This window comes from Cyprinus carpio, chromosome A17 (assembly GCF_018340385.1).
Source record: "Cyprinus carpio isolate SPL01 chromosome A17, ASM1834038v1, whole genome shotgun sequence".
NCBI lineage: Eukaryota > Metazoa > Chordata > Actinopteri > Cypriniformes > Cyprinidae > Cyprinus > Cyprinus carpio.
Genome location: NC_056588.1, coordinates 2022795 through 2036577, shown reverse-complemented (window position 1 = coordinate 2036577; position 13783 = coordinate 2022795). Strand labels below are relative to the sequence as shown.

The 13783-nt window shown below is 37.2% G+C and overlaps 1 protein-coding gene across 2 annotated transcripts in view; it reads right to left on the bottom strand.

Moving 5' to 3' along the window:
* The window catches only part of LOC109069291 (NACHT, LRR and PYD domains-containing protein 3-like), a 30089-nt gene extending 18559 nt beyond the window's left edge, over nucleotides 1-11530 (bottom strand). Inside the window, exons 1-5 of one of the 2 annotated variants that reach the window (XM_042773492.1) lie at nucleotides 11368-11530; nucleotides 10945-11112; nucleotides 10678-10797; nucleotides 2937-4808; nucleotides 45-215 (exon numbers count right to left, since the gene is read on the bottom strand). In XM_042773492.1, coding sequence (XP_042629426.1) covers nucleotides 45-215; nucleotides 2937-4808; nucleotides 10678-10797; nucleotides 10945-11087 — 2306 coding nt within the window. In that variant the 5' untranslated portion in view covers nucleotides 11088-11112; nucleotides 11368-11530. The remainder of the gene's footprint in view (nucleotides 1-44; nucleotides 216-2936; nucleotides 4809-10677; nucleotides 10798-10944; nucleotides 11113-11367) is intronic. The other variant, XM_042773488.1, reaches the window with a different exon arrangement.
* Nucleotides 11531-13783: the final 2253 nt, after the last annotated feature.

The following is a 13783-nucleotide window of genomic DNA, read 5'->3' as shown; positions in this document are numbered from 1 at the left end:
GGTATCTTTAATTTCATAAGTGAACCTTTTTCTGTTTATCTTACCTCAGTATGTTGAGTTGGCAGTGTAAACTCATCGGTCCATCAAAGAGCAGCTTCACTCCTGAATCCTGCAGGTCATTGTGACTAACATCCAGCTCTCTCGGTGAGTTTGATGATTGTAGAGATGAAGACAAACATTTACAGCACTGAGCAGTGAGATTACAGCCAGCACATCTACAAAACCAAATAAAATATTGTTCAATATAGGTAGGTTAAAATATTGTATTCTATGTTCTGCACATGGTATTGATCATATGTTGATTAATACTCTGTTCTTTATCAGGAGGTGAACAATGAATTTTGACTGAAAATCAGCTCTAATACAGTAGGTAGTCAAAATTCTGCTTACCACCAAGTGTACACATTTTTAAATTCTAAAAAAGATAGACGGATAAAACCTTATTTATTCATACATGCTATGACAGAAGAAAAAAAGCATTTAATCTGTAAAATGTTAACCGTTTCTTTGTAACAAGTTACAAATGATTATATTGCAATTATTTTTAGGGCCCAAGCCTCTTGAAATATCAGTACCTTATTTATTTATTTATTTTGACTATCCGGGGCATTGCTCGATAACTCTTGAGTATTGGCACACACGTAGAAATTCAGAGCAGAGCAGAGGCTGAAAACTAGACACAGGAATTGTCACTTGCACAATCGAGGATTTTCCCTCTCAAGATGCACAAATGGCTTCAAATCAGCACATCGCGTCTCCACTATAAGCGAGCTGAATGCTGCACAGTCGACACAGGAATTGTCACTTGCACAATCGAGGATTTGTCACCTCGTCACTAAAGTTTATAATTTGCATTTATTTTTAAATCTTGCCATTTGTTTAAACCATTCAGCACTTATACGCTCTCCTAGAAACTGTGCGCTCATGCACTCGCCTCACATACAGCTCAAGAAATCAGTCTTGCACTGTGTAAGCTATTGTGTTAATGAGTTGATGTTAATGCGCGACACCTGCGGCACTCACTGGTCTCGAGTCCCATGGAGGAGCTCTGGAAGGATAAAATGAGGAGTGACGAATGTGTAAGACGAGAGAGGACCAGGCCTGGATTTTATTTTGTGTTTTGTTTCTATTTGTGTGCAACAGTCGTCCACGAGGGGCTGTCGCACTCTTTTGTGTTTATTTTATTATTAAAGTTTTGTTTAAAAGTTCGCCAGTTCCTGCCTCCTTCTTCCCGACTTACGAACTGTGTTACAATGATATATTTTTGAAACATTTCATCACATACAGGCACTAAACCATTTTTTTAGTTTAATTTTTATAATTACCTTATAAATGCTTAGACTATAGATCATTAAAATCATTTTTTTTTTAAATATGTAGAGATTGTCACACAAAGTTTTATATATCCTATAATTTTGAAAACAAAATTTATCAAGATGCCAGAAATGATTAAACACGTTGCTGTCCATTGAAAATGAAGATGCAATTTTATTTGTCTTTAAAGATATAATTTTTCAGTAAAGACCCTGTCATTTATTGTTTTCATATGAATATAATAGGCCCTTATGTACAAGACCTCAAACATGTAAGTAGTCATACAGAAACCACATACTGCACTCCACATATATCTCATGAAAGGAAACATTTTTACAAAGGGGTTTATAGACTTCTTTTTCGGTCTAACTTTAAGATGGTGTGATTTCTTTTAGAAGTCAGTTGTCCCTTTTGACACCAGTGTGTATTGCTGTGATCTGTTTCATCAAACCCTAACTATCTGGTTTTTCCTCTTGTATTTACCCCCTTAAATACGTGTGCTTGCCATGCATTGTTTTCTTAGACAACAAAACAATCTTTGGGCCCGTCAGCAGTGTTTGCAGCTATTAATTATTCTGTAATAATGATATTACAAATGAATGACTGGTTTGCAATAAAGCAATTTTTATATTTTACGGATATCCCCCCTCCCCCCTAAATTTACAGATATAAGGTATCCAAAATACAACTTACACCTTATGAAATAATATGTATTAAATATAGAGTTTATAATGGATATTATTGTTCAATAAATATTATTTTATTATATAATAATTTTATAATATTACATGGTATTGAGAAAAGGGCTGTGTGTCATTGGTGGTTATTATTCAAACAGACTATAGTGATAATTTTGAGTGAAAAGATTGTATTTGTGTTTTATCAAAAATAAGTAAATAAATATAAGGTTAAACACAAAATTTATAAATATTGTCTTTCAATAATCCCAGCAGTCACAAAAACAAAACAAACAAACAAAAAAAATAATAATAATTTTAAGCATTAATAAAGGTGGACATCAGTGAACAAGCAAAGTGATAAGCTCTGCAGAAGACTCATAATCCTCCTTCTGAGTCTGACAGGTTACATATTGTTTGGAATGAGTCGTGTGGGCAAAAGAAACACATTTTCATACAAAAAAAAAACATCCTCATAAAACAACTACAAATAAAAATTTAAAAAAAAACAAAAAAAAAAACACAATAAAATTAAAAATTCAATGAGACGAAATAAAAACAACAGACCTCATGGGGGAGTCGTGGCCTAATGGTTAGAGAGTCGGACTCCCAATCGAAGGGTTGTGAGTTCGAGTCTCGGGCCGGCAGGAATTGTGGGTGGGGGGAGTGCATGTACAGTTCTCTCTCTCCACTTCAATACCACGACTTAGGTGCCCTTGAGCAAGGCATCGAACCCCCAACTGCTCCCCGGGCGCCGCAGCATAAAATGGCTGCCCACTGCTCCGGGTGTGTGTTCACAGTGTGTGTGTGTGTTCACTGCTCTGTGTGTGTGCACTTCGGATGGGTTAAATGCAGAGCACTAATTCTGAGTATGGGTCACCATACTTGGCTGAATGTCACGTCACTCATTCAGTTTTATCTTCAATCAAATGAAGTAATACTCACAGAGCTTTTCTGCACTTCACCACAGCTGATATCAGCCTCCTTCTATCCTCATCTGATGTGCTGATTTTCTTCGGATCAAACTTATCTGATATCTGAAGCATGTAGGCGATTGTTGAGCAGTGAGCAAGAGAGAGTTTATTCACTGAACAATTCTCTGATTTCACAAACTCTTGAATATCTAGAGTCTGATTGTTCATTTCCAGCAGAAAGAGGTACAGGTTGATGCATCTGTCAGCTGAAAGACCTTCATCACCTGTGATTTTTTCTTTAATGTACTGTGTGATTCTCTTGATGGTCTCTGAGCTCTTCACTGTGTGTGTCAGTAGATCCTGCAAGAGTCTCTGATTGGACTCCAGTGAGACGCCCAGCAGGAACCGCAGGAAAAGATCCAGGTGTCCATTTTTACTCTGTAAGGATTTTTCAACCGCTGCTTTTAGTAGATCATACAGACAGATTTGTGTTTCTCCTGTACCAGTGATACCACCAGACTTTTGATATTCTTCATTTATAAACAACTTAATTGATTCCTCATTCTCGACTCCATTGCAGTAAAACAGATATAAAGCAGCTAGAAACTCCTGAAAGCTCAGATGAATGAAGCAGTAGACTTTCCTCTGATGAATCACAGATTCCTCCTTAAAGATCTCAGTGCAAATCCCAGAATACACTGAGGCGTCAGTGACGTCTATGCCGCTCTCAATCAGGTCCTCCTCATAGAACATCACATTGCCCTTCATCAGCTGTTTGAAAGCCAATTCAGCAAGTTTCACAATCACATCTCTGTTGGACTGCAGGAGTTTCTCTGGATCTCTCTCATCATACTTCTGATTCCTCATGTTGATCTGAGTCAGCAGGAAGTGGATGTACATTTCAGTCAGAGTTTGAGGGATTTCTGCAGTCTCATCTTTTTTCAGGAGGTTTTGAAGCACAGTGGATGAGATCCAGCAGAAGACGGGGATGTGACACATGATGTGGAGGGTTCTTGATCTTGTAATGTGTGAAATGATTCTGCTGGCTTGTTGCTCATCACTGATTCTCTTCCTGAAATATTCCTCCTTCTGAGGATCATTGAATCCCTGAATTTCTGTCACACGGTTGATGTATTTTGAGGGGATCTGATTGGCTGCTGCTGGTCTGGAGGTGATCCAGATGAGAGCAGAGGGAAGCAGCTCCCCTCTGATGAGGTTTGACACCAACACAGCCACTGATGAAGACTCATTCACATCACAAACTCTATCATAATCTGAAAACATCAGTGTCATTCTGCTTTCATCCAGACCATCAAAGATGAACACAACTTTACACTCCTCATAAATCTTTGAGTCCAGATCTTGAAGTTCAGGATGAAAGTCCAGCAGAAGTCTTTGAAGACTGTACTTTTGATCTTTAATCAAGTTTAGTACTCGAAATGGAAGCACAAACATGAAATCTACATCCTGATTGGCCTTTTCCTCTACCCAGTCCAGAATGAACTTCTGCACAGAGACGGTTTTTCCAATTCCAGCGATGCCTTTCGTAAGAACAGTCTTGATTTCATCTTTCTCCTCACATTTTGGTTCAGGTAAGAGTTTAAAGATGTCATTGCAGTAGATTGGAGTGTCTTGTGTTCTGGTTGTTTTCTCCATCTGTAAAACCTCATGTTCTTCATTCACTCCTTCACTCTCTCTCTCTACGATGTAGAGCTGTGTGTAGATCCTGTTCAGGAGGGTTTGATTCTCATCTAGTTTGATTCCCTCAAATAAGCTCTCATACCTGTTCTTCATGCTGGTTTTGTGTTGGTCTTTGACTCTTTGTCTGATGGGGGTCTGACAGTCAGGGTCAGTGCAGGTCAGACAGGGCATCACTGATATGATCACTTCATCTGTCTCCACTCTGCAGAAAGAGAGAAATGAAAAGAACAAAAAACTGTGAAAATGCATTGTTATAAATGTTCTGAGTACATAATTTTCTTTCTAAATTAATATATATATATATTTTTTTGAAATTTAATTCAGATCTACAAATTTTTAAAAATGATTTTAAATTCACATTTTTAGACTATGAGGCGCCGCGTAGGATTTAAATCAAACCAATAATATTAATACATTTAAAGACTGCACAGGATGATAGGTTGTTAACGTAACCGATGATATTCAGGAAGTTAAATGACTTGGCACAAGCTGATTGGTTCATGTTGCATGTGCAGCCAATAAGCTTACTGCCTTGCATTTATATGGCTGGCTATCATTCACTAGAGATTCCTGCAACGCGCTTTTCAGAGTTTCTCTGAAACTCAACAGCTAAAGCCGAGTTCAAACTGCATGATTTTCAAAGTAGTCAGGTCACTGTTCTTTTCACACTGCATGACTATCTCGGCCAGCATTCAGTCGCTGCTGTGTTCACGCTGCATGATGGATCGGCAACAGAAGGTTTCACACTGCATGACTTTACAATAGGAAGAATCGCCGACAACTCTGTCTGGCATGCAAACTACATTTCACAACCAAACACACGCGAGATATGACAAGGAAACAATGCGTTATCACGCGTGCAGAAGAAGCCTTTTTCTGAAACGAAGCCATGCTTGCTGATATTGTGGTCTATAACTCCTCCCCGAACTCCCCGCTGCTGTGTATCTTGCTCTCTCATTGGCTGTCGGTCATCGCCGATGTAGTTTTCAGTCAGAACACTTTTCACACAGCAGGATTTTGAATCGCCGACAGATCCAGATATTTAGCATGCCAAATATCTCAAGCCGAGTTCAGACTGCACGATTTTAGCCCAGTTTTTGGCTCGCTGACAGGTTTTGAGAAATCGCCGACAAATGCCCGAAATCATAGGGAAATTGGTGCTTGTTCACGCGAGTGACAATCACGCAGTGTGAATAAGCAAAGATGCGATCTGAGAGAATCGCCGATGAGTCGCCGACGCCTGTAAGATATTTGGCATGCTAAATATCTGGACCTGTCGGCAATTCAAAATCCTGCTGTGTGAAAAGTTTTCTGACTGAAAGCTACATCAGCGATGACCGACAGCCAATGAAAGAGCAAGTTTCAGAGCAGCGGGGAGTTCGGGGAGGAGTTATAGACCACAATATCAGAAAGCATGGCTTCTTTTCTTTTTTTCTTGATTTCGCTGCAAATCAGCGCACAGGCAATTCATATTGCAAACTTCTTGCGGGCTACCATTTTTAATAATAATCCCAGTCTCACGTGAGAACTCCGGTCTTGCACGCGTGATATCGCATTGTTTCCTTGTCACATCTCGCATGAGTTTGTTTGTGAAACATAGTTTGTGTGCCAGACAGAGTTGTCGGCGATTCTTTCAATTGTAAAGTCATGCAGTGTGAAACCTTCTGTCGCCGATCCATCGTGCAGTGTGAACACAGCAACGACTGAATGCTGGCCGAGATAGTCATGCAGTGTGAAAAGAACAGTGACCCGACTACTTTGAAAATTGTGCAGTCTGAACTTAATGAGCAGCAGAAAATAGTATACTCGCTCATAAGTGTAGTCGCGCCGCATTGCGATGCACTCAGAGAGGGAGTGCTAATTCTTAAAGGGGCCACATCTTTATTTCACTCGCTACTTTGGTTCAGTGATAGTGAAGAGTTGTAATGGAAGTCATGTTTAGTGATAGTTTAAAAAAATAATAATAATGAATTCGTTTAAAATAAAGATGTTACTAATAATAAATGATTTCCAATCAGTAGCCCATGTACAATGTAGCTAATAGTAGGACACTTTTTAACTGGGATTTACTATCGTGTTTTCAGATGGGCTTACAGCAATTGTAGTACTTCAGTACTATAGAGTGTAGCAGTAGTATCATTTAATTCAGATTGTGTTATTAGCAAATTGTTAATAGCAGTACTCATAGCAAATCAAGTCAAATTATTACTGTTGTTTATAGCAGCAGAAAGTATCTGGTTGCATGAATTTCAGTGATAACATATGGGGTAAGTAACTCTTTAAAATTGGAATAGGCTTTTATTACTCAGTTTATTTAACAGAGTGAACAGAGATTTTGTAAACTCTTCAAGCGAAATAGGCATTATTTGTTTGTGTTCATTGTTATAAAGACGCTTATAGTAATTGTAAGTTCTTTTGTGCAGCTGTAGCAGTAGTATGCATTGCCTAGTTATTCAGATCTCAATCTTTAGCAAATTTAATAGCAATTCAGATGCAATGTTATAATAATATGGGCTGTATAAATAGATGGGCTACAGCATTTTATAGTATTTTCATGAGCGTAGCAGCAGTATCCAGAATCAGATTGCATTATTAATATTAATTAACATTAATAGCAGTATGTATAGCAAATCAAATCATGCTTTAGTTGCAGCAGCAGTACCGTAGTTTACATTCACATTTATTCATTTTTGCAGATGCTTTTATCTAAAGAAACTTACAATTGCTGAAGTCTCAGTGACATAAAAAAAAATAAAAAAAAATAAAAAAGTAAATGAAATAAAATAAAAAAATAAATAAAATAAAATAATGGTTGGTATGTGAATTCCTCAAGGGAACAGGCATCACTTGCATTTCATTTTATTAAAAGGGGCTTAGCATTTCTAAGTACTTTCATGCAGCTGTAACAGCAGTATGCATAGTTATTCAGATCGCATGTAGCAAATTTAATAGCAGCAGCATGCATAGCAAATTCATATTCAATGTTAGAAATAATATTAGTAGCAGGGATTCAAATTGTTGCTAATATAGCAGCGGCAGCAGAAAGTAATTTTTAGTTGCTGAAAATTCAGTGATAACGCATGGGGTAAGTAACTTTTAAGTGAAATATACATTTTTGATTGCGTTTGCTCGTTTAAAAAAAAAAGATGCTCATAGCAATTCTAAGTACATTTGTGCAGCTGTAGAAGCAGTATGCATTCAGATTGCTAGTTAATTAATTTAATAACAGCAGCACACAACAAATTTAGATGCAATGTTACAAATATTAGCAGCAGTCCGCATGTCAATCCAGTTATTGTTGCTATAGAAGCGGCAACAGAAAGCACATTTAGTTGCATGAAACTTCTGTGATAAGATAACCTGGTAGTGAACCTTTTAGGCGACATGGGTATTTTATTACTTTGCTATTCAATTCAGCAGGATTGACAGAATTCTTCAAAGCAAAATAAGCATTAATTTGTTGGTTTTGGTTATTTGTAAAGGGACAGTAGCAATTCTAAGTACTTTTGTGCAGCACCCAGCATGCATAGCTATTCAGATCGCAATGTACTGTAGCAACTTTTATGCATAGCAAAATCAGATGCAAGGTTAGAAATGATAATATTAGTAGCAGTATGCATAGCAAGTCATTATTTTGCTAGCAGCGGCAGCAGAAAGTGATTTATTGCATGAAATGTAAAGTGATAAATCATGGAGAGTAAATTTAACTCTTTAAGTGCAAAGGCATTTATTACTTTGCTTATTCAATAGGGCTTGATTATGCTTCGTAAATTCTAATAACCATTACAAGCGCAACAGCTCGCACAGTAGGCTAAATTCCTACTACAACATTGTGAATATCATTAGTCAAGTCAAGTCAAGTCACCTTTATTTATATAGCGCTTTAAACAAAAAAGATTGTGTCAAAGCAACTGAACAACATTAATTAGGAAAACAGTGTGTCAATAATACAAAATGACAGTTAAAGGCAGTTCATAATTGAATTCAGTGATGTCATCATGCAGCTCAGTTCAGTTTAAATAGTATCTGTGCAATAATTTGCAATCAAGTCAACGATATTCTGTAAATGTAGTGTCCCCAACTAAGCAAGCCAGAGGCGACAGCGGCAAGGAACCAAAACTCCATCGGTGACAGAATGGAGAAAAAAACCTTGGGAGAAACCAGGCTCAGTCGGGGGGCCAGTTCTCCTCTGACCAGACAAAACCAGCAGTTCAATTCCAGGCTGCAGCAAAGTCAGATTGTGCAGAAGAATCAATCTGTTTCCTGTGGTCTTGTCCCGGTGGTCGTCTGAGACAAGGTCTTTACAGGGGATCTGTCTCTGGGGCTCTAGTTGTCCTGGTCTCCGCAACAGCATCTACTAAACTATCATAACAGCAGTAGCAGAAGTTCTGTTGCGTTGGTCGTATCACTGTGTATATTGTGGACAGCTTTATCTATCGTAACGGGACTAATGACCTTGTCACGTTGTGCCGCTCGCGTCTGGCGTAGACACCGTGTTAGAGTAAAATAGGCATTCGCCTAGCTACTTGTCCCTAATTTATGAGTCTCTTGTGCAGCAGCTTGCATAGGCATTCAGTCATTGAGATTTTCCTCAGCAGCAGCATGCACAGTATTTCTATGTTATGCTATGACACAGTTAATATAAAAGCAGACAACTACATTTAAATAAAGTCACTGTAGTGTCCTGCTCAAGACCATCTGGAACGAGCCATGCCTTTAGCAATGATATATTCATACAATGCAAACATTATAGTTCTTAATATGCAATGTGAAAATCTTTATATTATCAAAATAAATGAGCAGCTGCTTTTGAGGTAGAATTAGTCCCAGGCATATGACACCACAACTACAGGGTGTTCAGTGATTTATTCTTTCGCCAAATATGTTGTTAGCTTATTAATAAGTTAAAGGTAAGTATTTCCATTGCATTAATGTCAATGAACTTTAATGATGAAAAAAAATAATAATAATATCTTGAATGACAAATTTAAAACTAATTGCTTAGGCCGCCCGAGCCTGAGCCAGGTGGTTGCTGGGGATACTTCATCTATCAGCCTACAGTGTGATTCCTGTTTGTTAATGACACAGAGTGCATGTTTCTACCTAGGTAAGTTTGAGCTATTGGCTCAAACACATATAGTTATTTAGGTAATTTATTAAATAAACCTAAGGGTACAGCACCCAGGTTCACATTGTTAAAGCCACTAGTTAATTTATCTGGGCTCCATTAGCCCAGAAACACTTAACTAAGGTCACTAGTTTAAGCTATCTCGCCGACTGATCAGGTACACACAGCTATAGTCCACTAGAGTTAAGCCATTCAGCAAAGCTGGCCCAGGCTCACATAGATAGCAAACACACTGTCTCACGGCTCTCCGAAGCTGCAGCAGCACATATGTCTTGGCAATAGATCTGCTTGTTCTGGTGGGTTTTACCTTATACAGTATGCTATTTATTAAGCATCAAAAACTCACAAAAACGCACACCCAAACGTAACTCCAAATACAAAGTAACTATAAATTCACTTTACATCCACTTCAGCGGCGTAGCAGATCTATTCCGCCAAGACCAAATACATTAACAAACTAATATCCATCAACTTGAAGCTTTAAAACTACAAACTTCAAAAACAAAATAAAATTTAGATTCAGGTGTAGCTGGCTCTTATCACACGTCTGTTTTCGTGCTGTAAACATACTAGAAAAACATACCTGATGAATACTCTTGGATTTTTGTGTGTTTGTGTGTGGCTGTGTTCATTTATTTATTTAATTTATTTATTAGTCCAGAACTCTTGCTAAAACAACCAACAGAAGCTCTGCATTTTTGTATTCCTGCCCACAGACAACTGGATCGATAGATGGTGCAGTATGTTTTTGATTTTGCATAAGCAAAACTGCATTAGACGTCTTTAAGTTTTTGTAAAAAGGAAAAACCACAGCCCTCTTTTTTCTCCAGTCATGTATACAACTTTTAACTCTATCGTGTCTCTACTGCATAAACAGCCCTTTTTTGTTACAAGCACATCTTGCCAGTGGTCAATTACACCTTTAAGTCACATTTATACTCACTCAGGGTCAGAGGTCACTGCTCCGTCACTGAGATCAGGTGGAACAGGCATGGACTCGTCACTCTTCATCGACATACAGCTGGGTTCTGGAGATGCTGATTTTTCCATGATAAAAGTAGTGCTATAGAAGCACAAAGAACAGCTTACTTGCAGTATCTTCTCAGAGACCATAAGAGCAATGTGTGTGATTATTTGTATTATGTAATTATCATTTAATATTTATCATCTTAATATCACAATAAATGATTAACCTCAAAGTTGTACTCACTCAGAGGCAGAGGTCACTGCTCCGTCACTGAGATCAGGTGGAACATGTATGGACTCTTTACTCTTCATAGACACACAGCTGGGTTCTGGAGATGTTGCTTCATGTGTCTGAACATCACCCCACTCTCTCTCATTGACACTCATATTAGATACAGTGCACTAGAAAACACTGAAAATGTACAACAGTCTTCATTATCAGATATACAGAATGTAACTTGAGAATAAAGATGTTTTGGGTATGATTTACATATTTCAGTATGGGAGTGAAATGTTCACCAGTTACATGTTTGTTTAGCTAGAAAGGCGTTAAATGACATGCCTAACATTACAAAATAAATACTTTTTGAATGCTGTTAAATATGAAATAATGCATGCGAATCATCTTGAGATAATAATGTATGAGAATGTGTTGGTTCAAACCTACCTCTGTCTCAACAATGAAGAACATCAAACACAAACTTCATTCAGTTAATAAATCCATTCTGTCTGTAGATAGCAGCATTAATCTGATCTGTTCTCAGACCGAGCATTTTTCACAAACAGCTTTTCTCTCCTAATGTCTTCTAAAACATTCTTCCTTTCACAAAAAATGTAGTCTGTTTAAAACGTCACTTAAAACAAACTGGTTCAACCAGTTTGCATTTTTACCTGTAAGAGATGAAAACAATATTGGTCATGCGTAAGTTTTCTTCATTTCTGAATAAGTCCAAGCACCACTTTAATTTACAGTCCACAAATGTTGTATTTACTCTGTAACTACACGGAACTATGGAGGACTAAACCTGCAAAAACAATAAATAAATAAATAAACATGCAAATAAATATATAAATGTGTGTATAAATACACCCATTCTTGTTTAAATGCACATATAAATAATTAAACGTGTGATGAAAGTAGCCAAATAAATTAAATAAATTGGTGGGCAAATGGGAAATGTTTAAGGAAATGCTAAACTCATCTTAACTTTTTTCTTTCTTTCATTCACTCATTTATTTCTGAATGTAGTTTCACAATTATTTTTCCTCTGCGCAACATGCTAATGAGAGGATGTCAGTCATGGACTTGGTCGATCGTGTCACAGCTGGGGCATGGCTTTCCCTCTGGCAGGAAATGCATGTAAATCCAGTATAGCCTGCGACAGCAAGTCCTGTCCTCATTACTGAAAAGAATACGTCCAAGCTCTTGGTGGCAGCTGATCAGTTTCTAATCTCAGATCTAATAGATGCTTGCTGCCAGTTCCTGCAGGTGAACCTATGCACGGAGAACTGCACTGATGCCTGCATGTTAACAGAGCGTTTCCTCTCCTGCTCAAAGCTCCACCATAAAGCAAGGCTTTACATCCTGCAGCACTTTGAGGAGGTGCTTCTAGTATCTGAGGAGTTCCTGGAACTCCCGCTGGGACATCTAGAGGAACCGATTGCTCAGGAATCAGGATGAGCTGAACTTCAAAAAGGAGGAATGACAACTAAACAAGTATTTAACAATTATTAAATATTCAATTAAAATAATATAAATAAAATAAAATAAAAACCTAATAAAAAGGACAAAACACAACATTATTAAAACTTTAATTCAAATTTAAAATCAAAATGGAAAAAAAAAATTGTATGAAAAAAATGGTTAATTTTATCTGTGTAGAATTGATTGGATCTTACAAAGTGTCTACCTTTTTCCGCACAGACATCAGAAGACAAGTCTGACGGTGACTGATCGATCTCCAGTGGATGTCTGACGTTCAAACAAGAATGCACACTGAAACATCATAGCAGAAGTGAACATGACATGAGTAAATGCAGTTAAAAAAGAAAAAAAATGTGTTGGATTGTGCACTTTAAACTTTAGGAATAGTTTCTTCATCGAAACAGATTTGGAGAAATGTAGCATTCCATCACTTGCTCACCAGTGGATCCTCTGCAGTGAATGGGTGCCGTCAGAATGAGAGTCCAAACAGCTGATAAAAACATCACAATAATCCAGAAGTAATCCACACCACTCCAGTCCATCAGTTAACAACTTTTGAAGCAAAAAGCTGTGTGTTTTTGTAAGAAACAATTCCATCATTAAGATGGTTTTAACTTTAAACCATCACATCTGGTGTCCATAATCCATAACAATGCTTCATCTGACGGCACCCATTCACTGCAGAGAATCCATTGGTGATCAAATTAACTTTTTGTTTGAACTATTCCTTTACTATTCCTCAGGGATGCTGTGGTTTAGTAGTTAAAGATCAGAGTTGATCTTCAAAACCTGCAAGGAGTATTTTAAAAATTGTGTATGCAAGAAGCGACCGAGCAAAAAATGCAACAACAAATGTTTTGTTCACTGAATAAATCAGTTCTTTCCAAAAATGTTCTCTTTGTAAACTTTGTAAGTTGACTATTTTCAATCTTAAATTAAGAATGTGTATGTGAAGTCTATGGAATCCATTTCAGCCACAGAATAATAATAATAATAATAATAATAATAATAATAATAATAATAATAATAATAATAACATGTAATTGTGAATTTTTCTGATCTCTGATTCTTTCAGAAATTCATTTCTTGTTAAATTTGTAAGCATTTTCTGTTTCTGTGTAGCAGACCATATGGCCCCAGAATGTTATTAGGTGGAAAATATGTGCTGACATTAGAACTGAGAGTTTATTTTATAAGCATAAAATTATGATGCTGTAGATAATTTCAGAGCTCCTTAAGACTGTATACAAGGTGATTTTTGGGTCTTCCTTTCCTACATTATTTTGTTTAATATATTCTGTAGCCTCATTCTTCATTCTTTTGCTGTTTTAACTGAATTAAGAGTTTCATATAAAATATGACACTGATACCAAAAACC